The following is a 27,322-nucleotide window of genomic DNA, read 5'->3' on the forward strand; positions in this document are numbered from 1 at the left end:
GACCAAAAAGGAGTAAAGACCGATAATGACTTCACGTGATCTAGACTGTATGCTTCTGTTAATACATCCCAGAATTGTATTTGCCTTTTTTGCTGCTACATCACACTGTTGACTCATGTTCAGTCTATGATCTATTAGTATACCTAAGTCTTTTTCACATGTACTGTTGCTTAGCTCTATTCCTCCCATTCTGTATATGCTTTTTTCATTTTTATTGCCCAGATGTAGTACTTTGAATTTTTCCCTGTTAAAAACCATTCTGTTGGTTGCTGCCCACTGCTCCAGTTTATTTAGGTTTTTTTGAATCCTCTCTCTCTCTTCTCTAGTATTAGCTATCCCTCCTAGCTTTGTGTCATCAGCAAATTTAATCAGTTTACCCTCAATTCCTTCATCTAAATCATTGATAAAGATGTTGAACAATACAGGTCCCAGGACGGAGCCCTGTGGTACCCCACTTGAGACATTCATCCAGCTGGATGTGAAGCCATTTACAACCACCCTTTGAGTCCGATCACTAAGCCAGTTATGAATCCACCTAACAGTTGCCTGGTCCATTGCATACTTGGTCATTTTTTCAATAAGGATGGTGTGAGATACTTTGTCAAATGCTTTTCTGAAGTCAAGATATACTATATCTACAGCATTTCCCTGATCCACCCAGTCAGTGATTCTGTCACAGAAGGAAATTAAGTTAGTCTGACATGACTTGTTAGTTACAAACCCATGCTGACTCTGGTTAATCACTTCATTCTTATCCATGTACTTACATACATGTTGTTTAATAATTTGTTCAAAGATCTTTCCTGGTATAGAAGTCAGACTCACCGGCCTATAGTTCCCTGGGTCCACCTTCTTCCCCTTTTTGAAGATAGGAACAACATTTGCTCTTCTCCAGTCTTCTGGGACTTCTCCTGTTCTCCAAGAATTTTCAAAGATTATGGAGAGTGGTTCTAAAATTTCTTCTACGATCTCCTTCAGTACTCTGGGGTGTAATTCATCTGGACCTGGAGACTTGAACTCATTTATGTTAGCTAATATTCCCTCACAATCTTTCTGTTTACAGATAACTTGGATTCCTCTAGTCCTTTAAAAGGACAGTGAAGATCAGTTGATGTTACATTTTCTTTCTGAGAGAAAACAGATGCAAAATAGGAATTAAAAAGTTCGGCCTTCTCAACATCCTCTCTTACCATTTCTCCATTTTCATCCTGTAAAAATCCTATAGCATCTTTGACTTTTCTTGTACTTTTGACATACCCCCAAAATCCTTTTTTATTGCTTTTGACATCTCTTGCAAGCCTTAATTCATTGTCAGCTTTAGCTAACCTGATACGTGCCCTGCAGGATCTGCAGACTGCATTATAATCTTCTTTAGATATGCCTCCCTCTTTCCATTTAATAAACATTTCTTTCTTTCTTTTTAGCATGTGTTTAAGTTCTGTGTTCATCCATCCTGGTTTCCTTAAATGCTTCCCATTCTTCCTACTTTTCGGGATTGTTAACGATTGTGCTTTGAGATTTGTTTTGCAATTTTGGGAGGTGAGGCTCAGTAGCAGAGAAAATGGAAAAATTTTTAAAAGCTATTTGTAAAAACTTGGATTGTATGCAAAATGGCTTCAGTATCAGAGAAAACTTGCTGGGGTATGAAAAATCTCAAAAGCAGCTGTTTCCGAGAATGGCTGGAGACGATTATTGTTCCACATCTTCATGATTTACAAGAAAAGAATTTCTTGAAAGAGAAAGTAATGCTGTTCCTTGTGTGAACATGCATAGGAGATAAGGGAAATCTGCAATAGAAAGTAGACAAACCCGAGCTCAGGAGAAAGGACTCACCATCTGAAGATGCAAATTAACAGTTAGTCCATTCATTAACGCCACCTCTCCGGCTTTGGCACCTGCAATAAAATATGAAAGAACTCTCAGCAATTTTTTTGTCCAATAATTTCGGTTAGCACGAAAAAAAAATATTCTACGGTGAATGAGAAGATGACTTTCCATAATCTGGGAAAGTAAACACAATTTGAATGTTCCACCCGAATAAAAGCGAGAGTCTATTTATTTCTCTCATTTGGTGATCTGAATAAGAAGATAATGAAGTAGTCGCAGTGAACGAGAAGCTGATTTATGGCTATCATTATTTTCCAGCTGAATTCATACAAATTGCATTTCAAAGCTGAACACATGGAAATAGGAATTCCAATCAAAGACAACGGCAAGATGGAGGCACGTATAATAACAAGGTTCTGATTATATTACAATATATCATGGTGTGCAGTGATATGCCGTTCAGTCTTTACTACCATCCTGTGCCGCACTAGTACTTTCTGCAGTAATGTTTCCTAGCCCCATTGGTGGTCTAATCTTGATAAAAAAATGTTTAAATGTTGCCCATGACATGAGCAAATTACTGTGGTAAAGTCAAGGGGTTGGAGAACCTGTACCCAGAAGTCAAGTTTGTCATCATCCACGCCCAAGCTTTTCTAAAATCCTACACATGCGCAGTTGTCTCTTCACAGATGTCAATGAATATATATTGCCACTTATTGCATATGCAGTATATTTTATATATAATTTTATATATAATATTTTATAATAATTATGTGGATTGCATAGGTTGTTACCGACATCTGGTGAGAATTTCATGTCAATAGCTTCTTTAAAAATATATTTACTTAAAAAATTGGTAATGTGTTCAATACTTATTTCACCTACTGTATATATATAAGATGAGAGAATCGAATCACGCTACTCTGGTCCAGTGTCCAGGTCAGTGGCACCCGGCAGCTAGACTAAAAGTCCATGAATCTCTTACCTTCAGGCATCTCAGGATGGCATTTGAATTGTCAGGGCTGGTGCAACATCATAAGTGCAACGTGATGCACAGAGGATGTCTCACCAGCCCTGGCTAATCAAAAGATGCGCCAGGGACACTGGAAGGTATGAGATTTATGGGCCTCTTGTCTAGTGGCCAGGTGTCATTGAGGCAGAGGCCTGCAAATTTATCCGCTCCTCTCTAGTATAATATATATATACTGTATATGTGGCACCCCAGGGGTCCGGTTGCCACAGTGGCATTGCCTTCCTCACAAGAGTTGATGCCATGCCTGGAAGCAAGCACGGGTCCCCTAGTCAGGTATACTAGCATGCAACACTTTCCTGGCTCCAGACCAGCAAGGGGAGCTCCTCCCCTTAGCAACTGGAATCTGGAGGCGTTGTTAGTTAGAGTTAGTGAGACGAGTTGAAGACAGGACAGCGAAGAGGAAAGACCTGGGGAGTGGAGCTGCACGGCAGCTCACCCCAGAGAGGAGCATAGAAGAACCGGACACCGGAGTCTGAGGTTGTGGGGCACTGAAGGCCCAGCAGCAGAAACCGGAGGGCAGAAGACTGCAGGTCTCCTGGCCCCATCAGACGCCCAGAGGCTCCGCAGCACATAGGGCCCAGCACCGCCAGGTGGGAGCGACACTCCAGAAAGGCCCGAGCTGCCAGCCATACGGGTGAGCACAAAGACGTTTTACTCAGGGACGAGGGCCACAGCACAGCTATAAGCAGCAGGGCCAATGAGATTAGCGCAAAGGGAAGGCCTACAACTTCACCTGGCGATGTGGATTTCCAACTAGCTTCCAGGCCTCCCGGACCTCTACTACAAGCTAATATCCGTGCCCCGGTCTGCCTAACCACCGCAAGTAAAGATAAGAGGAAACTGCCATTAAGTTGTGGACTGGTTATTATCTGCGCCATCCCCCTGCACTACACTGCACAGCAACATCTGTAACATCACCAATTCCTGTCCTGGAGCTAAGCTCTGCCTGTGGAGACTTGTCCCAACTCTGCTGCGTCACCATCAGAGGATCTGCACCACAGCAGCGGCTCCATATAGCCGCATACCACAGGTGGCGTCACGAACATTAAACTATAAAAACTATAATCCCCTTTTATTGACCGCCCTGGGTCATGGACCGGGTCACTGCCACTGTGACTTCCCCTGCACCGACCGGCCCGGCACCGAGTACCCCACAGCCCAGGGGGCGCGTCTTATATATATATATATATACACACACACACACACACACACACACACACATACATACATACACACATACATATATATATATATATATATATATATATATATATATATATATATATATATAAATAGCCAGGGCTGGTGAGGCGACATCTATGCGTCACGTCGCACAAGTGACATTGATCCAGTCCTGATAAATTAAATGCCACCCCGGGAATGTCAGAAGGTAAGAGATTTGCAGGCTTCTCATCTAGCTGCAAAGTGCCACTGACCTAGATGCTGGACTGGAGTCCCGCGAATCAATCCGCTCATCTCTAGTGTACAGAGGTACATAAAGTGTTTATGTGACACCATGTAGTACGAGTATACTATTGGTGTAAATACTGCACCTCACCCAGAGGTGTGGTATCTCACTCTCGGGTAAGGATAGAGTGCTGCCCGGGACCCTAACACCTGCATCCAACACATTCCACTTCAGTGGGGGCAGGGCGAGATTGCTCGTAAGGGAGCGCACAGTCCCTGGTCCCTAGCTGAAGGGTGGAACTATGTAGTGGGTGTGGGTGGAGGACGTAGTTCAGGGGAGCACAGGAAAGGAAGTGATATAAATAGAGGAACCATCTTGGGAAGGCAGTTCAGTCTGAGAGGAGAGTTGAAGGGAGCAGGAGCTCAGCAGGAGCTCTGCTCAGGAGGAGAGCCTAGCCAGAGAGGCCCAAGACTGAGAAGGAGAGGAGGAAGGAGAATGGAGCAGGAAGGAAGGCTCCAGGAGGAACGAGGGGATCCTAGGGGTACGGGCAGTGCTGGAGGCCACCCGTATGCCTGAATCTACCAGGTGTGGAAGGATCAAGCCGCAGAGGGGACCAGCCCCTAAACTAGTGGAGAACTACAAGGCTCAGCTAGAAACCGGAGGCTTCTGTAATTTTAGGGTGCAGTTGCCACAGCCACAATTACATCGCTGAAAAGGTGGCCACAGAGGGTCCAGGGGGCTGCAGGTCGCCCGACAAGACCCGAGGCTACCGGATTGGCACACTGATTGTGAGGCGCAGAGCAGGAGGGTGAGAGCCAGCGCAGGAAGACGACTGAGGAAGGCACACAGAAAGGGGTCCCGTTAAGTGATCTGGAATTACCTGAGGGATTGCTGAACCCCTGCCTGGTAAACGCAGCGCGATGTGGGAGGCTGTAATCTGTACAGTGCAACCTGAGGAACTTAACAACTGTGAGTAAACTCTGAAGACTACACCCCACTGTCTCTGTGAATTATTGCTGCGCCATCACTCCCTGCACTACACTGCACTACAACGCCCAGCAACATCTACAACATCTACACTGCCCTGGAGCTAAGCTCTACCTGTGGAGAGCTAAACCAACTCTGCTGCATTTACACCCACTCCAGAGGACCTGCTCCGCAGCGGCAGCTCCATATAGCCGCATACCACAGGTGGTGTCACAAACTATATATAAAGACTATAAATCCCCTGTAAATAATCCCCCTTTTGATTGACCGCCCTGGGTCACGGACTGGGTCACCGCCACTGTGACATCTCCCCTAGCAACGACCGGCCCGGCACCGAGTACCCCACGGCCCAGGGGGCGCGTCATAAAGGGTGGTGCCAATATTGTGTCAATGTACCTCACCTAATAACTTCACTGCGCTGACCTGGCCTGTAGGGCATATATCACGATACATACCAAGTCCAACGTTAACAAGTAAGGGGAAAAACGTCAGGTGGAAGATGTTCACTGATAGCTGCAGTCCCAAGTTTTCATGCAAGCAGTCAAGGATATTGGTTGTCTCATGTTGATATGGCAATGACAGCATCACCCAGCCACACTCTGGACAGCCAAGCAGCCCTCTCCAGTGACAGCATTGTTGCACCACATTCAGAGAGGTTTCTAGAAAAAGTAGCCTTGCCAAAAGTTGTTCCCACTTCCTATCCCCAGTTGGCTAGCCGCAATTAACGGGCATCTTTCAAAATGGCAAAGACAAAATGGCTTGCACCTGCTTCACAAGTTGTATTTAGATTAAAACTGGCATGCTGGAACATCAGAACCATGTTTGGCACAGCAAACAACAATTGCCTAAAATGACGCTTTGCTCTAGTCGCCCATAAACTATCGAGGCTGGATGTTAACATTGCTGCCCTCAGTGAAGTCTAGCTCTCAGAGGAAGGCAGCCTTCAGGTTCATTGACATGCTACACTCTATATTGGTCAGGCAAGCAAAAGTTTGAGAGAAGCCTTTAAGGGGTTGGCTTCATGGTTAACCACTCCATTGCCTCCACACTTGACAACTTGCAAACAGAACATTCTGACTGCATCATCTCCATGTACCTCCCTCTATGGAACAAGCTGACCCTGGAGACAAGGACAAGTCCTATGCTATCTTGCATAGACTAACCATGATGCACCTGTTGATGATATGGTTGTAATCCTTGGTGACTATAACTCCAGAGTAGGCAAAAATTTGATGACCTGGAAAGAAGTACTTGGCAAATATGGCTTTGGAAAATGCAACAATAATGGTCGACTTTTGCTAGATTTATGCACAGAGCAGCAATTTGCCATCACTAACACCATCTTCCAGCAGAAAGACAGCCTGAAGAAAACTTGGATGCATCCTAGATAGAAAGACTGGCACCTCATAGACTATACTTTAGTGCACTAGATAGACCTATGAGATGTCCTACACACCAAAGTGATGCCCAGTGCAAAATGTCACACTGACCACCGTTTTGACTGATATTAAACTCAGATTGCAAGTCAAAGAGCAAGGAGGGGCATCAAAAGAAAGAATTTCCATATGTCAAAATCCAGTCAGCTGGGCTGAAAACCAGCTTTCTGGCAAACCTTCAGTCCAGACTTCTGGATCTCAGTTGTCCCACAGACTCCTCCCCAGAAGCATTCTGGAAACACTTAAAAGCCAGCAACTTCCAGACTTCCATAGAAGTCCTAGGGTTCTTCTCAAAGAAGAACAAAGAGTTGCTGGACAAATCAACAAGGAGACCTAACAATAGTTATCAAAGTAAAGATCTATCCACCAAGCACACCTAGTTCAACCATCTTGTCTTGATGAGGTTGCAGCTTTCTGACTTGTATGCACCATTCTCCAGAACAAGGTTTGTGTGTTCTGGAACAACCGATGTGCCAGCCTGGCACAAAAAAATTCAACTTTGTGCAGACATTGGTGACTACAGAGAGTTTTATGAAGTCCTGAAGGCAAATTATGGTCCTTTGCATCAAGTCCGAAGTCCTCTGCACAGTACAGAAAGTCACAGTCAGCTCACAGCGAAGGAATCCATCCTGAACTGATGGACTAAACATTTATAGACTTTTTTATACTACAAACACACTGTCAAAAAAAAAGATTTAAAAATCCATATCATTCCACTGCAATGAAAATGGAATTGGATGAGATCCATTCCTCACCCTTGAAGAAACTATTAAGGCCTTTAGCCAACTGAAAAGGGGTAAGTCTGCAGGAGTTGATGAAATTCCACCTGATATCTAAAGCTTGGCGCTAAATACAAAGCTTTGTAAACTCTTTGCCTGCTTCTGGGAACAAGGCAAACTATTACAAGACATTCAAAATTGTCATCCTATATAAAAACAAAGGAGAAAAGCCTAACTGGATAACCCTACCTTCCATTGCAGGAAAAAATCTTAACAAGAATACGCGTAACCAGTCTCTTTCCCACCATCAGGGAAGAATTGCTCTCAAAGCGAAAATGTGGCTTTATTGCAAACATGAGTAACATTGACATGCTTTTTTTATACAGGCAGCTTCAAGAGAAATGCAGGGAACAAAATAAGAGACTGTATGTATCATTTGTCAACCTCACCAAAGCATTCGACACAGTGAGTAGGAAACGGTTGAGCACATCATGGAACGATTAAAATGTCCTCCAAAGTTTCTTGACATGATCATCCAGTTACATGAAGGTCAGCTTGGTCAAGTCATAAACACCCATGATCTTTGAGAACCCATCCCAATAAAAAATGGAGTAAAACAAGACTGCATACTTGCAACAATTCTTTTTATAATTTTCTTTAGTATTATGCTTAAAAGGACCACAATAGACCTTGAAGATTTGGACAGACTCTACATCCGATACTACACTGATGGTAATCTATTCTACCTGAAGTGACTAATTGACAAGTCCATGAAAGAACTCATCTGAGAGATACTCTTTGCCGATGATGCTGCCCTTGTCTCCCATACAGAAGCAGATCTTCAGCGTATAACATCTTGTTTTACAAAAGCTGCCAAACGCTTTAGACTAAAAATTAGTATGAAGAAGACAAATATTTTTTATATCAGCTAGCAACTCAGGAACCTTAGCCCCTCAACACATCACCATTGGTGCTTCAGAGTAAAAGAAATTCAACAGTTCAGATACTTAGTATGCATCTTCTACTTTGATGCCAAGGTTGACAACGAGATTGATACCAGATTAGCAAAAGGCAAACATTGCATTTGGTAGACGGTATAAAAGAGTCTGGAGGAACAAGCATGTGAAGAAATGAATAAAAGTCAGTGTGTACAATGCCATCATATTATTCACCCTCCTGTATGGGTCCAAGATGAGGGTTATCTACTGCCACCACCTGCGACTCCTCAGGCACTTGCATTGGTGCTGCCTCCATACCATCCTTCATATAGTTCAAAACATAGAAAGGTTGAGTTGGAAGAGATCTGCAGGGTCATCATGTTCAACCCCCTGCTCAATGCAGGATTCACTAAAACATCTCAGACAGATGTCTGTCCAGCCTATGTTTGAAGACTTCCATTGAAGGAGAACTCACCACCTCTCGTTGCTGCCTTTTCTACTCATTAATCATCCTCACTTTCAAAAAGTTTGGAAGGATTTCACTATCAACATTGCAGGTCTTCAACAGGCAGCAGTTACCAGCATCAAGGCCATACTTCTAAAGAAGCAGTTGTGCTGGGCAAGGCACATCTCCAGGATGAAAGATCATTGCCTACCCAGAATTGCATTTTATGATGAACTCGCCACGAACTACCATGACAAAGGTGTACCAATGAAGATATACAAGGACATCCTGAAGAACTCTCTAGATGCCTGCCATATTGACCCTAGTCAATGGCCTGTCCTAGCTGATAACCATGAGGGTTGGAGACATACCATCCACAAATCTGTCTCTTTCTTTGAAAATGGTCACCGGGCTAGTCTCGAAGACAAAAGATGATGGCTCAAGTAGTCTGGAGTCAATGCAGCAAGAGCTGATTATCCCGCATTGATCTCATCATCCACCGAGTCTGCAATCAACATAGACAATTCCCCCTTCACAAATCTTTATGCATGAAGTTAAGCCATGATGACTAGAAAGTACACAATATGCTTTCCTACAAAATCCATGCATTCAATGTGCTTATGTGGTAATCTCATGTGGTGTATGGCAGTGTGCTGTACTCCTCGCAGCATACAATGTATCTCGCTGTGGCCAGTTTTCTGTCAGAAGAGTCCTCTCTCCTCCAATTACACACCCACATCAAACTCCACGATATAATGTTTTTCCAGTAAATGCCTCCAGGTAGAGGGTGATGATGGTGGTAGTAGTCTGTGCACCCGTGCCCCAGTCATAAAGAAGCCTTAAGAACTTAAACAGAAGTCTCTTTACAGAGGATAATGGGGCAAATTCTTATTCACAAACGATAGGGAACTGAGGTACAGGATTACTCTCACGGCTGCAGACTGCTGTGTACCTGCAGACAGGCAGATCTTGGTAACCTCTGGTGTCATCAAATCTGAATATTTCCCTCAGCACTGTGCTCTGTTTCTGCCCTGAGGTAATTCTTCCTCCTAGAGGTGCAATTGTAATCTTCCTAATATGAAGACTATCAGTTCCCTTTATTGTGTTCGCCCCTTTTTAAACGCAGCAGTCAGGGAGAAGGTAGGTAACTCCTTCACCTACAAAATGGCTTCCTCTTCTCAAAATGTCTGACCACCAACTGCCACTTCAACCCTTAACTACCTCACAGGATTTAGCTCCTCCCACTCCCATGTGACTGTTAGAGCTGCAGTCATTGGCTGACTGACAAGAGGCGTTTTTTTCCAGAAGCTTCTGCATATTAAACAGAGGCTGGGTCACATGATCAAGCCTGTGAGAGGGAGATTAACCCTTTTTGTGCTGCCTGTCAGCAGGTCTCACGATGTATTTAAAATGCACAGTTTACACAAAAAAGCAGCATTTACATGAAACACACTATATATCCGGTATCCCATAGAAATGGCCACTTTGTGGGAAACCACATGTCTCCCCTCTTGAAGTGTGTCGTCCCCGACACATCCGCATCTGTAAAACAAAATGAAACAGCATACATGTATACATATTCAGTCCATACTGTTGTTTAAAATATTCTTGGTTCCTTGAGTACCTGTGAAGAAACATAAAACTATGCAACATCTGAATACAAAGGTAAAACAACAAAGGTAAAACAACATGTAAACGTAATAAAAGAGTCCTTTTACTCCTGGAGTATGTTCTTGCAAGAACAACCCCCACTAAGTGGGGAATGGGATAACAGCTAACCCGTTATAACTTCTTTGCTTCGTCCCCAGGTGCAGTCGGGGCACACAGACCATAAAGAAACTTTCTGCACCAGCTGTTTTTGGGAAGGCTAGGAAACAGTATGGCAGTAATAAGGCTCTCATAAGCAATGGAGTCTCTCTTATTATGTACTACAAATACGTCTCTATCGGAGCCACACATGCAAAGTCTCTCCCATTTAGATAAGTAGTGACCAACTAGTCCTGGTAACGAGCGGGTAACTGTCCCTTGGTCGCTCGTTCGGATCTCCGCAGAGCAGGCACTTCCCTTTCTTCTTGGGTGGATGCAGGAGCTATGTCCGAATCCTCTAACGGAGAATGAGGCACTGGCACCACAAACTGAAGACAGGGTGCATGAAGCCAAACAAACGGGTGGGGGGTTTGAGAAGTCTATTCTGGTGCAATAGGGTTAGAAATTGGCGGGACTGGAACTTCCAGGGGTATTTAAATCTTGATCTGGCTACGATGGACCACCTTTTCTTGCTGAGTGTACTCTCTGACAATTTTGTACACTTCCACCCCTGGGAACGGGATACTGGTGATGACGTAAGGGTATGATTCCCACTGGTCATCCAGTTTGTGGGAGCGGTGGTTCTTTTTAGCCCAAACTCTGTCTCCTATTTGTAAGGGATCCGCCTTGGCCCTTGCATTGAAATCACCCTCCTGCCTTTGGCGGACAGCATTCATTTGGTCTTCCACAATTTCATTAGCTTCTTCGAGACGTCTTTGGCGGTCTACAACCCTATCTGACTGTGTTAGGGAATTAGGATGATTTTCCACTTGAACATTTAGCTGAAAATCTTCAGGCAGTTTCAAAGGACAGCCAAACATCAGGTAATATGGAGTGTAACCGGTGGAGCAGTGGGTGGTGTTGTTATACAAGCAAGTTAACTCTTGGAGCAACTCAGGCAATTCTTGTCTTTCTTTGGTTGGAACATTCTTTAACATGTCTATCAAAGTTTTATTCATCCTTTCACATAGTCCATTGCATTGGGGATGGTACGCAGTTGTGCGAAGTTTCTTGCAGCCACAGAGTGCACACAATTCTTGGAATAACTCAGACTGAAATGTGGGACCTTGATCTGTCAGGATCTGCTCGGGGTATTCATAAGGCTTTACAAAATGTTTCCAAAATACTGTGCCAGTGGTCCAGGCCGTCTGATCTCTGACAGGCACAGCCACAACAAATTTAGTGTAGTGGTCGATAATGGTCAGAGCATAGAGGTATCCAGTATGACTGGGTTGCAGTTTCACATGGTCAAGAGCAACAAGCTCCAGAGGATGGTGAGTTTCAATGGGATGCAGCGGGACTCTTTGTTCCATACCTTCTCGGCTACTTAGAGTACATGAAACACATTCTCTGTACCATTTCTCAATGTCTTGGCGCATTCGTATCCAATAGAAGCGTTCTCGGATGGTCATCTCAGTCTTTTGGCAGCCAAAGTGTCCTGATTGGTTGTGGTAGGCCTCTAGGATGAGCCTGGCATCTTGTCTGGGTACGACTACTTGAAACACTCTCTCGTGAGTGTGAGGGTTCACGTTGCGTCGTATAAGAACTCCTTTGTGGAACGGCAGATGTTTTTTCTGTCCCCATAATCGACAAAGTTCTGGGTCTGATTGTTTGTAGCCCACGCGCAGTTTTTGGGGTCTAGAGTTTAGTAACTTCCGTAGAGTTCTGAAAGTTCTGCTCTCCTTCTGGATTTCAGACAATCTTGACGCACCGTGGATTTGGGGCTAGGTTCTGAAACTGGGTTTCTTTTGACTCTCTGCACATTCTGTTTGGCGACATAGGAGTAGAAGGTAGGCATTTCTACTTCTTCCCACTCGTCTTCGTCATAACGGGGTGTTTCTGTTGTGGGCAACCTGGACAAGGCATCAGCATTGGCATTTGATCGGCCTGCTCAGTACTTCAGGATAAATTGGTAGTTGGCCAGGCGAGAGGCCCATCTCTGCTCAAGGGCTCCAAGTTTAGCAGTCCGTAACTGGGACAATGGGTTATTGTCGGTGAAAACCATGAAGGGGGTTGCAGCCAAGTAATACTTAAATTTTTCAGTGACGACCCACTCTAATGCAAGGAATTCCAAGTTAAACGAACTGTAGTTCTGATCATTTTTCTCGGTTGGCCGGGGGGATCTAATGGCATAAGCTATAACTTTTTCTTTGTCATCTTGGACCTGAGCTAAGTACTCCATCTTTTTGCTCAAGGGGGGTCTCTTCAGTGCCTATGTCGAATTTGTGCCACCACTTCTTTTCAGTTTCTGCACTTGGGGAAGGTTTCACTTGGATAGAACATTGGGACTCTTTAAGGATATCCTGAAAATTGAGTCTACTGTTTTGCTACAGTGATATATTTATGCAGGGTCACAGCTTTGTCCCCGCAATTTATGAGAAGCACTGGTACTCGACCTTGAGTTACAGTAGCCAAACCTCTTGTAGCTATAATGACTGTATCATCTTTGTGTTCATTTGGTTCAACTAGAACTTCATAGTCCTGACCCTTTAGACCCATCTTGGTTTTGCACCACACCATAGTTTCTGTACGAGGTTTCAGGATTATAGGCCTGGAATCCATTATCCTGGCAGGGCCAATCTCCCCTTTTGAATTAGTGAATTTCTAATGACTAGCGAGTATGCGGAGTGTTTTCTGAATGGTTCTCTTCTTCATGGGGGATGCAGCATTAAGAGCGTAATTCATGCCTTCAATAAGTTTGTCAAAACAATTTTGTAGTACATTCATCCCTAAAACTACAGGTGGGAAATCATCTTCTCCTGTATCGACTACATTAAGGCCTTGGTCAGGTAGTTCAGTTCTGCCAATTTTAAAAGTAGCTGTCCAGTAGCCCACTTGAGGATGAGGTTGTCCGTTACTAGCTATAATGTTAAGGTCAGCCGAGGTAATTTTCGCTAGATGGTCTGTTTTCCAATAGCGCATATATTGTGGTAGTTGGATTGTCATAATTTGCGATCCAGTGTCAAGTAGTGCTGGAAAAGGGATACCATCTCTTGTGATCGGAATTATGCGGCGATAGCCAACATATTTCAAGCCCCAGTCAGGGTCATCTGGACCTATGCATTCTTCTCCTGAGGGTCGGTCCTTGGCCTCAGGAAATTCCAGTTTAAAGACCGACATTCTCTTTCTATGTGACCACTACGGTTGCATCTGCTACAAATCAGTCGACCTAAGGAATCAAATCTGTTGGTAGGTCAATCTGTCCGGTAGTAGTTGTCTCTGGGATTGTAGGGTGGGACATTCTGGATAAAAGGAGGATTTTCTTGACTGGGGGTTGGATGCTTCAATGCCTTTACTTCTTTGCATAGGAGTGAAAGACTTTTGGTTACTTCTGCAATTTGATTACGTATCTCTTCAGTAGAGCCTTCTACCTGTTGGGGAGCACACTGAACAACAACAGGTTTGGCAGGGGCAAACACAGAACTTTCTTGGTCGTTCAACCCTTTATCCCTTGGACTCAATATTTTTATGGCAGATTCTTTAAAATCCAGAAAATCTCTATCAGGGTGTTGTAGTGCGAGCATTCTCAATTGTAACCTGGTAGTATCAGACATGACTCCCTCAGTAAATTGTTCCTTTAAAATTTGATCAGCATTAACAGCTTCAGTGGGATCAGCTTGGTTAAGGACACACTAGGCTTCCCGTAAACTGAGGGCAAAATCTCTTAAAGATTCATGGGACTGTTGTCTTTTCCTAAAGAATGTCATCTTTAACTGTGACAGGGTTCTGGTCTCAAATGTAACCCCTAACCTGTCTAGTATCTGTTCAGGAGTTTTCTTTATACTGGGAGGCCAAGACTTAACTTCCCTTAGTGCAGCGCCCCCTAGCTGACCAATCAATATCTCCACTTTTTGTCCAGGGCTCACAGGGTACAGTCTGAACATTGCCTGCATTTTCTCTTTAAAGTCCACTATAGCTGGGGACAGGGTCGGCCTGGCCTGGCGGGAAATCGGGAAATTTCCCGGTGGGCCCCGATATGAGAGTGAGAAAATTGGTGGCGGGGGCCCTTTAAAAGTGTGAGCCCTTTAAAAGTTCAGCTGAATCAAATGTAGCGTCGCGCGCACGGCACATTCATTGGTGACAGCGGGCCTGCAGTGACGTGCATGCAGCATACTTACCACGTGAGTCTCTGACACTAAGAGGATGGATTCTTTCTGGGCGGTGACACGCAATGCGCTCTGCTTTCCCGCTGGCTGGCAGACTGTGGTGACGCTGACGCCGCTCTCTCCTGGCCTCTGATACGCGCGCCCGCGCTCTGCAGTGCTCTCTCTGCTCCGGGGCCGTCCTATGATACGCCGGCGCCACCGAAGCTGATGTCTCGCTCTGCTCTCCCTGCTCCCGGGCTTCTGATACGGTCCCATCCCGGCTCCATATCTGCTCTGGCCTGCTCCCCTGTAGTAATACCGGCTCCCGACCAGGTGGTGGCACCGCCCCCTTCTCTCCTGCTCTGACTCTGGGCTTTTTTATACCGGCTCCGGGGCTGGATATGTGGAATGTGGCCTGGCCTGGAATTGGAAACAAGGCTGCAGTCCTACAGCTCTCACTGCTTCAATTTCATATCAAGAGCACTGTGCCAGATATTCAATAACGTTTTTATTGGTGAGTTATATGGCTGTGTGTGTGTGTGTGTATATGCCTGCATGTGTGTGTGTGTGTGTGTGTGTGTGTGTGTATATGTGTGTGTATGCCTGCATGTGTGTGTGTATATGGCTGTGTGTGTGTGTGTGTATGCCTGCATGTGTGTGTGTGTGTGTGTGTGTGTGTATATGGCTGTGTGTGTATATGCCTGCATGTGTGTGTGTGTGTGTATATGGCTGTGTGTGTATATGGCTGTGTGTGTGTGTGTGTGTATATCCCTGCATGTGTGTGTGTGTGTGTATATGGCTGTGTGTGTATATGTGTGTGTGTACAGTGTGTGTATATGCCTGTGTGTGTGTGTGTGTATGTATGCCTGCATGTGTGTGTGTATGGCTGTGTGTGTATATGCCTGCATGTGTGTGTGTATATGGCTGTGTGTATATATGCCTGCATGTGTGTGTGTGTGTACTGTATATGCCTGCATGTGTGTGTGTGTGTGTGTATATGCCTGCATGTGTGTGTGTGTGTATATGCCTGCATGTGTGTGTGTGTGTATATGGCTGTGTGTGTATATGCCTGCATGTGTGTGTGTGTATATATGGCTGTGTGTGTGTGTGTATATGCCTGCATGTGTGTGTGTGTATATGCCTGCATGTGTGTGTGTACATGGCTGTGTGTGTGTGTATATGCCTGCATGTGTGTGTGTGTATATGCTTGCATGTGTGTGTGTATATGGCTGTGTGTGTGTGTGTGTGTATATGCCTGCATGTGTGTGTGTGTATATGCTTGCATGTGTGTGTGTATATAGCTGTGTGTGTGTATATGCCTGCATGTGTGTGTATATGCCTGCATGTGTGTGTGTATATGCCTGCATGTGTGCGTGTGTGTGTATATGGCTGTGTGTGTATGTATATGCCTGTGTGTGTATATGCCTGCATGTGTGTGTATGTGTGTGTATATGCCTGCATGTGTGTGTGTGTATGCCTGCATGTGTGTGTGTATATGCCTGCATGTGTGTGTGTGTATATGGCTGTGTGTGTGTATATGCCTGCATGTGTGTGTGTATATGCCTGCATGTGTGTGTGTGTATATGCCTGCATGTGTGTGTGTGTGTATATGCCTGCATGTGTGTGTGTGTGTATATGGCTGTGTGTGTGTATGTATATGCCTGTGTGTGTATATGCCTGCGTGTATGTGTGTGTGTATATGCCTGCATGTGTGTGTGTGTGTGTATATGCCTGCATGTGTGTGTGTGTGTATATGCCTGCATGTGTGTGTGTATATATGCCTGCCTGTGTGTATATATGCCTGCCTGTGTGTGTGTGTATATGCCTGTGTGTGTACAGTGTGTGTGTATATGCCTGTGTGTGTACAGTGTGTGTGTATATGCCTGCTTGCGTGTGTGTACAGTGTGTGTGTATATGCCTGCTTGCGTGTGTGTACTGTATATGCCTGCATGTGTTTGTGTGTATGTATTTGAGTGCATGCATGTCTACGTGTGTATATATGTCTTCACACGTGTGCGTACTTCCCTGTGTGTCTGCATTTTTGTGTGTGATTGTCTGAGTGTGTCTGAGCATGACTGCGTGTGCATTTCTGTGTGTGCTTGCCTGCGTGTGTACTTGTCCCCATTTCTGTGAGTATGTGTATCTGCGTGTGTATATTAGGGCTCTTTCACATGTTCTGATATTTACGGGACTGGAGATATCCGTGTCCACCTGTGTGTCATCCGTGTGACACGTACCGGCGCTTGGGAATCAGTGTACAGTTAGCGCTGTTCCCAAGAGCCGGGTGCTGAGCGCTGCCCTCATCATAGATCCCTGCCGGTGCTGCGATCAGCAGCAGCAGGGTCAATGATGAGAGTAGTAGTCTACTCCCTCCATGTCCAACTGTAAAAATAGGAATAAAATAAAAGAATCCTTATACTCACCTCTCCTAAGCGTCACCCGCTGTGATCCGTGTGAGCGCTCACGCCGAGGAGAATGACTCCTGCAGCGAGCGGGTCCCGGAGCTGCGCTCAGTGATTAACAGGGCACCCCTTGTTGAGCGCAGCTCCGGGGCCCACTCGCTGCAGGAGTCGTTCTCCTCTGCATGAGCGCTTGCACGGATTACAGCGGGTGACGCTTAGGAGAGGTGAGTATAAGGATTTTTTTATTTTATTCCTATTTTTACAGTTCTACACGGCGGGAGTAGACTACTACTCTCATCATTGACTCTGCTGCTGCTGATCGCAGCGCCGGCAGGGATCTATGATGAGAGCAGCGTTCAGCACCTGGTGCTTAGGAAGAGCGCTGTCATCAGTGTGCGGGATGTTTTGTGGGAGGTGCAGCAGGTAAAAACATTCATTTGAATGGGTCTACATGTACCAATGTCTCTGGTACGTGTGGAAACTGTCACCGCATGTACTGACGTGTGAAAGAGCCCTTAGTATGTGTCTGTGTGCGCTTGTTTTCGTGTGTGTAAGCGTGCTTCGGCATGTCTGTGTGCTCTTCCGAAGATTTATTATATTTGGGGAGAGATGGGAGAGAAATTTTAGGAGACAGAATGGGGAGATGTGTGAAGAAACAGTATGGTGAACCAGAGGAGGGGTGGGAATGAGTGCAGGAACAGAATGGGGAAGGGGGATGTATGAGGAAACAGTATAGAGAGTGGAGGAATAGTGTGAGGAGACAGTATGGAGGGAGAAAAGTGTGAGGTGACAGCACAGAGACTAGGTAGTGTGGGGGAAGGTATAGAGATGCGGCAGTATGGGGGAAACAGTGTGAGGGCACAGAAAGGGGTGAACAGTATGCTGAGGAGGGGGAGTGTGATGAAGGGGCACAGTATAGAGACTGGACAGTATAGGGGGGACACAGTGTGAGAGGACAATGTGAACAGGGGGCCCAGTATGGTAAGGAGAGGACAGTGTGGAGAGGGGGCCCAGTATGGAAAGGAGAGGACAGTGAGGAGAGGGGGACCAGTATCGTAAGGAGAGGACAGTGTGGAGAGCAGGTACCATAAGAGGGGTAGAGTGTATGTCATGTTTTGTGCAGGGAGCATTGTAAGAGTTAGGTTTATTCAGGGGCTCAGTGTAGATATTTTTATTCAGGAGCATTATAATGACACTGCTATCTTTAAGGGCATCGTGTGGGGATGTGCTGCAGAAGACCGGAGAAGATGGAAGTCTGCAGAGATGAGCTGTGGATGAGAAAAGTCATCATGGAGTCTGGACAAGATGGAGAAAAGAAAGAGAACAACTCTAATCAGAGAAGACGTCTCAGGTAAGATACCTGGATGTAAATGTTCATTTGTGATCCAGCCTGCGTCTCATCAGTACTGTGGTTCCTGTATGGTCCGCAGTCTGATGATGACTGATAACAACTCCCAGTATCTCTATTGTTAATTACATACTGGGAGTTGTAGGTTTATGCGATACAAGACATTACAAATGATGGTGGTTCAGATGATGCATTCATGTACTGATGTGTTTGTGCGCGTCTGCGTGTTTGTGCGTGTCTGCGTATCTGGAATAATATGTATTTTTGTAAGATGCGTGTATGTAACTGTGCATTGTGGTGTGTAATAACATTCATATGCTTGGGGCACCTTTACTAAATCTATTAGGTCTCTTTCACATGTGTTAGGGAATTCCATTTGTCTTTCCACATTTAGGAACAAACAAGTGAAATTTGCTAACCTTGTCATAACTGTCACCATAGGGATGTGCTTGTATGGAGCGGGTTCAGGAGCTGAGCCTGCTCCATACCGAGCAGATGTCGGCTGTGTTACATAGCTGTCGTCTGCCTGTAACAGCAGTGATCAGAGCTCGCCTTGATTGCTGCTGTTTTGAGTATTTAAGTGCCCTTGTCAATCACTGACAGCGGCATTTAGATAGCACAATGGCCGGTGCATGCAGTCGCCTGCTCCCTTCAGCCCCCTGTGATGCAGTTGCAGGTTGCTGATGGGTTGCCAGTAGTGCTGAGTGAGCGTGGTCGGATAAGAGACATTACAGTCACCGCGAACTACAAAGTGAGCGTGCTGCAATAACGTCCGGCACCTTGATTGTGACACTTCCATGGAGGCCAACCTCAGGCTGAGCTTCATTGAATGACTAACATGGCAGCAGCACCTGGCAACTAGTGCTGAGCGAGCGTGGTCGGATAAGGTGTGATCCCAGCATGCTCGGGTGTTATCCGAGTATCTTGTAGTGCTCTGCTAATATGCTCTAGTCCCTGCGGTAGCATGTTTTGCGGCGGTAGACAGAAGCAACACATGCAGGGATTACCTAACAAACAGGCAATTCCTGCATGTGTTGCGTCTGTCTACCGCCCCAAAACATGCTACCCTGGGGATTCGAGAATAGTAGCAGAGCACTACAAGATACTCAGATAACACCCGAGCATGCTGGGATCACACCTTATCCGACCATGCTAGCTCAGCACTAGTTGCCAGGTGCTGCTGCCATGTTAGTCATTCAATGAAGCTCAGCCTGAAGTTGGGCTCCATGGAAGTGTCACAATCAAGGTGCCGGACGTTATTGCAGCACCCTCACTTTGTAGTTCGCGGTGACTGTAATGTCTCCCTCCTTGCACCGATCCTATGACAGGAAGCGAGTGGCGGCAGGGAGAATAAAATGTAATTTTCTCCGTGTAGCCAACGCTTTTCCAATAAGCCGTCTAACCAGGCTTTAAACCCTATTTACCTGCAGATTAACCCCATATCTGCAGATAAATATAGTTTTTCAAGGTGACAAGTTACCATTAAAGGGACTCTGGCAGTACGGAATGACTGTCCGAAGAAAGTCCTGCCACTCAGTGCTTCACAGCGCGGCCAATCTATAGTACATTATAGAAAAGCATAACAAGTAATAAAACCGTTTATGGTGGGCGGTAGTGTGGGCCCCAAGAGTCAGTTTCCCTGGTGGGCCCTAGGCACCCCAGTCCGACCCTGGGCATGATTATCATCATGCCCATTGCCCAGCCTGTCCTGCTGCCAACCTCTCGTTACTGTTACTATGCCTAGCAGCATGTACTACCACCAGTGGTTGGCAGGACATGCTGGGTGGGCATGAAAGTACCAAGGAGGCTGGCAGGACATACTAAGCATGAATCGGGCTATGGGCGAAGGAGAGCGGTGCCAGCGCCCGCCCATCTCCCCCGCTTGCTCAGGGCCCAGCAGCCGGATACTTACCTCCTCCTGCCTCCGCAGATCCGCTGTATTTCTGCTCTGCGCTCCCTGTGACATATCAGGTCAGAGGGTGCGGTGACGTCCTTCCACCGCGCCCTCCCCTGAGCCATCACAGGCAGCGCAGAGCGGGAAGACGCCGGCGACGCTGGAGTACGGACCTGAGCAGCGGCAGCGGGTAAGGAGGAGTGAGGTGAGTAGATTATTATTATTTATTTTAATGTATGGAGGCATGGGGCATTATATGGGGGGGGTGATATCCTGCATGGGGCACTATATGGGGGAGTGACATCCTGCATGGGGCATTATATGGGGGGTTGACATCCAGCATGGGGCATTATATGGGGGGGTGACATCCAGCATGGGGCATTATATGGGGGGGGGTGACATCCTGCATGGGGCATTATATGGGGGGGTGACATCCTGCATGGGGCATTTTAAAGAGGGGGGTAACATCCTGCATGGGGCATTATAAAGAGGGGGGGTGACATCCTGCATGGGGCATTATATGGGGGGTGACATCCTGCATGGGGCATTATATGGGGGAGGTGACATCCTGCATGGGGCATTATATGGAGGGGGGTGACATCCTGCGGCGCTGGAGTCCAGACCTGAGCAGCGGCAGCAGGTGAGGAGGAGTGAGGTGAGTATTCGATTATTTATTTAATGTATGGAGGCATGGGGCATTATATGGGTGGGGTGGTGATATCCTGCATGGGGCATTATATGGGGGAGTGACATCCAGCATGGGGCATTATATGGAGGGGTGACATCCAGCATGGGGCATTATATGGGGGGTGACATCCTGCATGGGGCGTTATATGGGGGAGGTGACATCCTGCATGGGGCATTATATGGAGGGGGGTGACATCCTGCATGGGGCATTATATGGGGTGCGTGACCTCCTGCATGGGGCATTATATGGGGGAGGTGACATCCTGCATGGGGCATTATATGGGGGAGGTGACAGCCTGCATGGGGCATTATATGGAGGGGGGTGACATCCTGCATGGGGCTTTATAAGGGGGGAACAGCCTGCATAGGGCATTATGTGGGGGGAACAGCCTGCATGGAGCTTTATATGGGGCCAGTATCCTGTACAGAGCATTTTATGGGGGCCAGTATTCTGTATGGAGCGTTATATGGGGTCAGTATTCTGTATGGAGCATTATATGGGGGCCAGTATTCTGTATGGAGCATTTTTTGGGGGCCAGTATACTGTGTGGAGCGTTATATGGGGACCAGTATCCTGTATGGAGCGTTATATGGGGGCCAGTATTCTGTACGGAGCGTTTTATGGGGGCCAGTATTCTGTATGGAGCATTATATGGGGACCAATATCCTGTATGGAGCGTTATATGGGGGCCAGTATTCTGTATGGAGCGTTATATGGGGACCAGTATTCTGTATGGAGCACTTTTTGGAGGCCAGTATACTGTGTGGAGCGATTCGCCGGTTTCTGAGCTATTATAGAATTTACAATAGATATCACTCATGTAATATAAGAAGTGAAATCTTTGCATTGTACTATACTTATATTTCTCTGCGTTATCTGTGCATCATGAATCGTGGTATGTGTTAAAGGGGCCCACTGAGACTCTTTCTCCCAGGGCCCAGAAAAACCTGGAGACGGCCCTTTGTGGTACTATCATGCTAGTACTACTACCACCAGTGGCTGGCTGGCAGGACATGCCATGTGAGCTTGAATGATAGTACCACAGAGGCTGGCAGTACATACTGGGCAATGGGCATAATAATACCACAAAGGCTGGGAGGACATACTGGGCAATGGGCATGATAGTACCACCAGTAGACTGACTTGGCGGTCTCCAGGGCTCCGTCTCCCCTTCTCGCTGCTGTTAGGCTGGGTTAACATTGCGTTTATACTGTGCGTTACAACGGATCCGTTGTAAATCAGCGCAGACGCAATGTACCGTAGACTTGCATTGCAAAAATAGGCATGTGTTTGAAAGTATGCATTATTTGCAACGCACAGGAAAACATCGTCGGCGGCTGGAGGCCAGCTGAGCACTTCTCTGACAACTGTGTTCTAGTGTCATTCTGTGCCTGCTCATCTCTGTCAGCAGGGGTATTTGTCTGATGGCAAAGATGTAGCAGAGCTGGAGACAGAAGATCCGTGGATTACCTCAGAGCGAGGATTTTGTTTTTTATTAAAGATGGAGTCCCTACATGTGTTTTTTTCTGTTTACTAGAAATTCATGGTGGCCATGTCTAGTTTGGTGTGACGCCATGAATTTCAGGCTTAGTGCCAGCTGATAATACAAAGCTGGTACTAACCCCATTATTACCCAGCGTGCCACCCCCACCAGGGCCGCTGGAAGAGCCGGATAAAGCGCCTGGAAATGGTGCTACGATGAATGCGCCAATTCCAGGGGTGGCTGCGGGCTGCCGTCTTCAGCGTGGGGGGCCCAGAATGCTTGGGCCTTACCATGCTGAGAATCCCAGCCCCCAGCTGCCTGGTTTTTTACCAGGCTGGCGATCAAAATATGGCGGGAGTCCACGCATTTTTTTAAATAATTTAAAAATAACATTGGGCTTTCCTGACTTTTGATCGCCAGGCAGCTGGAGGTGGCAGCCCGTAGCTGTCTGCTTTATCTGCGCTGAGAATCAAAAATTCTGCGGAGCGCTATGTCATTTTTGTTTTATTATTTATTTATTTTCACACTTTTATATGTGTGACAGTCCCAACAGCTAATCACAGACGCTGACACAGAGAACGGGCGTCTGTGATTGGCTGCTTGAGTAACCTGAAAGCAGCCCATACATAGTACCATACTAGAATGTATGGGCTGATTGTAGATTACTCGAACAGCCAATCACAGACGCCCATCCTCTTTGACAGCATCTGTGATTGGCAGTTGGGTCTGTGACATATAGAAGCGTGAAAAGAAATTTTTAAAAACGATGTAGCGCTCTGCAGAATTTTTGATTCTCACCGCAGATAAAGCGGACAGCTACGTACTGCCACCCCCAGCTGCCTGGCTTTACCTTGGCTGCCGATCAAAAGACAGAGAAGCCGAATATTTGTTTTAAACTTACTTAACTTTTTTTTTTTCCGCCATATGTTGATCGCCAGCCAGATAAAACAAGGCAGCTGAGCTGGGGGCTGGGATTCGCAGCATGGTAAGGCCCAAGCGTTCTTGGCCCTCCACGCTGAAAATCGCAGCCCGCAGCCACCCCTGAAAATGGCACATTCATCATAGCACCATTTCCAGGTGCTTTACCCGGCTCTTCCAGCGGCCCTGGTGGTGAGTGGCACCCTGGGTAATAATAGGATTAGTACCAGGCCAGCTTTGTATTATCAGCTGGTACTAAGCCCGAAATTCATGGTTTCACGCCAAATTAGACATAGTCACCATCAATTTCTAGTAAACAGAATAAAAAAGAATTTTTTTTTTTTATTAAAAATAAAACACATTTAGGGACTCCATCTTTAATAAAGAAAAATCCTCACTCCAACGTAATCCATAGGTCTTCTGTCTTCAGCTCTGCTAGATCTTTGCCATCAGAGAAATATGTCTGCTGACAGATGAGCAGGCACAGAATGACACTGGAGCACTGTTACTGTGTAGTGCGGCGCTATATTTCTTTTTTTTGTCATTTAATGCAGTGTAGAAATCTTGGGAAAAGTGTGGATTGTGCTCTGGAAGTGATCAGTTATAGCTAACTATGTTATTTTCTGCAGAGATAAGTCCTGCATAGAAGATGGGATATATCGGTCTGCAGATAAAGAACTTCACCTAGAGACATCACTGGTGAGTATGTGTATTACCTATACACACACACTGACACTATACACAGAGCTCCTGTGCATAATGTCACTGGTGATCACTGTATTACGTCTACACTGACACTATATACAGAGCTCCTATGCATAATGTCACTGGTGATCACTGTATTACCTCTACACTGACATATATACAGAGCTCCTGTGTATAATGTCACTGGTGATCACTGTATTACCTCTACACTGACACTATACACAGAGCTCCTGTGCATAATGTCACTGGTGATCACTGTATTACCTCTGCACTGACACTATATACAGAGCTCCTGTGTATAATGTCACTGGTGATCACTGTATTACCTCTACACTGACACTAAATACAGAGCTCCTGTGCATAATGCCACTTGTGATCACTGTATTACCTCTACACTGACACTATATACAGAGCTCCTATGCATAATGTCACTGGTGATCACTGTATTACCTCTACACTGACACTATATACAGAGCTCCTCTGTATAATGTCACTGGTGATCACTGTATTACCTCTACACTGACACTATACACAGAGCTCCTGTGTATAATGTCACTGGTGATCACTTTATTACCTGTACACTGACACTATATACAGAGCTCCTGTGTATAATGTCACTGGTGATCCCTGCATTACCTGTACACTGACACTATATACAGAGCTCCTGTGTATAATGTCACTGGTGATCACTGTATTACCTGTACACTGACACTATATACAGAGCTCCTGTGTATAATGTCACTGATAATCTCTACATTATCTGTACACTGACACTATATACAGAGCTCCTGTGTATAATGTCACTGGTGATCACTGTATTACCTCTACACTGACACTATACACAGAGCTCCTGTGTATAATGTCACTGGTGATCACTGTATTACCTCTACACTGACACTATATACAGAGCTCCTGTGTATAATGTCACTGGTGATCACTGTATTACCTGCACACTGACACTATACACAGAGCTCCTGTGTATAATGTCACTGGTGATCCCTGTATTACCTCTACACTGACACTATATACAGAGCTCCTGTGCACAATGTCACTGGTGATCACTGTATTACCTGTACACTGACACTAAATACAGAGCTCCTGTGTATAATGTCACTGATAGTCTCTACATTATCTGTACACTGACTCTATATACAGAGCTTTTTTACATTTTCATGATCAGTCACTATCTGGTGCCATTATGTGCCATGGTCATGGTGTGGCGGTATTTCTCCCTTGTATGTGGTATTATTCAGACAGTCACTATGTGGTGGTAATATGTGGTCTTCTCATGGTGTGGCAGTATATATACCTTGTACTTGGTTGTATTTGAGTATTTGATCACTATCTGGTGGTATGTGTTCTGGTCATGGTGTGGCGGTATTTCTCTCTTCTATGTGGTATTATTAGTCTAGGTATAGTGGATTGTTGTCAGTCATTTGTTTTTTCGGATATTAAGAATGGGAACATTCTTTATTTGCAATACATATTAAATACTTGGATGTTTAATCTCTCCCTGTGTTGTGACTACTACACAGCAGCAGAGATTTATTGGTTAATAAAGTTGATTCATTTTGAAAGAGTTTGTGGACTTATGTTATTCCTATATACGGTAACTGCATGGTGCTGGTGGGCCCCAAGGTTGATTTTTTCCTGGTGGGCCCCAGGTACTCCAGTCCGGCGCTGGCTGGGGAGCCAGGATGCCCCAAAGTAATAAGGCAATGTTAATGGCATGGCTTGAGCCATAGGAGTTGATGGGCTAGTCACTTCACTCTCCTCTTCTGAAGACATGTTTACAACACTGTATGCAGTAATTCTTTTTTCCTTTCCGGCTGCTGTATGTCTCTCCCCTCTCTGTCGGAGCGCAGTGGAGAAAATTTCAACTTCAGTTGCTCATTCCTGCAGGGCACCGACTTTATATACAAGATATCTGCGCAAAAACTTGGAAAACACAGTTTAAATCACAGGGTATTACAATCAAATCAGATCCACTGTTCCCAATAAAGCAGCCACTGGGATGTGTGCAGTCCAACAACAGCTGTGGTGCAGTACAAATTCTTTACAGCAGTAAAGACTGACACTTTCTGAGGTAATTTTTCTCTTCAACTTCCCTCAATATCAGCAGTATTTATTAACTCAATCTTCAATATATATAAGGCAACAGAGGTAAATCCTGTTCGTGACGCCATTTCTTGTGGTAATCTCATGTGGTGCATGGCAGGGTGCTGCACTCCTCGCAGTATACAATGTATCTCTCTGTGGCCAGTTTTCCGTCAGGAGAAGAGTCCTCTCTCCTCCAATTACACACCCACATCAAACTCCACAATATAATGTGCTTTCCAGTAAATGCCTCCAGGTAGAGGATGCTGATGATGGTGGTAGTAGTCTGTGCAACCGAGCCCCAGACATAAAGAAGCCTTAAGAACTTAAACAGAAGTCTCTTTACTGAGGATAATGGGGCAAATTCTTATTCACAAACGATAGGGAACTGAGGTACAGGATGACTCTCACGGCTGCAGACTGCTGTGTACCTGCAGACAGGCAGATCTTGGTAACCTCTGGTGTCATCAAATCTGAATATTTCTTCCTCAACACTGTGCTCTGTTTTCTGCCCTGAGGTAATTCTTCCTCCTAGAGGTGCAATTGTAATCTTCCTAATATGAAGACTATCAGTTCCCTTTATTGTGTTCGCCCCTTTTTAAACGCAGCAGCCAGGGAGCAGGTAGGTAACTCCTTCACCTACAAAATGGCTTCCTCTTCTCAAAATGTCTGACCACCAACTGCCACTTCAACCCTTAACTACCTCACAGGATTTAGCTCCTCCCACTCCTATGTGACTGTTAGAGCTGCAGTCATTGGCTGACTGACAAGAGGAGTTTTTTTCCAGAAGCTTCTGCATATTAAACAGAGGCTGGGTCACATGATCAAGCCTGTGAGAGGGAGATTAACCCTTTTTGCGCTGCCTGTCAGCAGGTCTCACGATGTATTTAAAAACACAGCATTTATATGAAACACACTATATATCCGGTATCCCATAGAAATGGCCACTTTGTGGGAAACCACACATAGATGCCAGGAGTCAAAGACTAATTATATATACCACCATATATACTGTATAAGTTAGAGGACGGTAGATATTTCTCATATTGGGGCCACAGGAGAGACTCCATCAGGTAGGTTGAATCTTGTAAGAAGTTATTAAG

The 27,322-nt window shown here is 45.6% G+C and overlaps 1 protein-coding gene across 1 annotated transcript in view; it reads right to left on the reverse strand.

Annotated features, from left to right (window-relative positions):
• Nucleotides 1-27,322, reverse strand: part of KYNU (kynureninase) — a 129,910-nt gene that overhangs the window by 72,838 nt on the left and 29,750 nt on the right. Inside the window, exon 5 of the mRNA XM_073647244.1 lies at nucleotides 1,834-1,895. Coding sequence (XP_073503345.1) covers nucleotides 1,834-1,895 — 62 coding nt within the window. The remainder of the gene's footprint in view (nucleotides 1-1,833; nucleotides 1,896-27,322) is intronic.

Source organism: Phyllobates terribilis, unplaced genomic scaffold (assembly GCF_046119375.1).
Source record: "Phyllobates terribilis strain yellow unplaced genomic scaffold, ASM4611937v1 Scaffold_9__5_contigs__length_417890890, whole genome shotgun sequence".
In the NCBI taxonomy this organism is placed as follows: Eukaryota; Metazoa; Chordata; class Amphibia; order Anura; family Dendrobatidae; genus Phyllobates; species Phyllobates terribilis.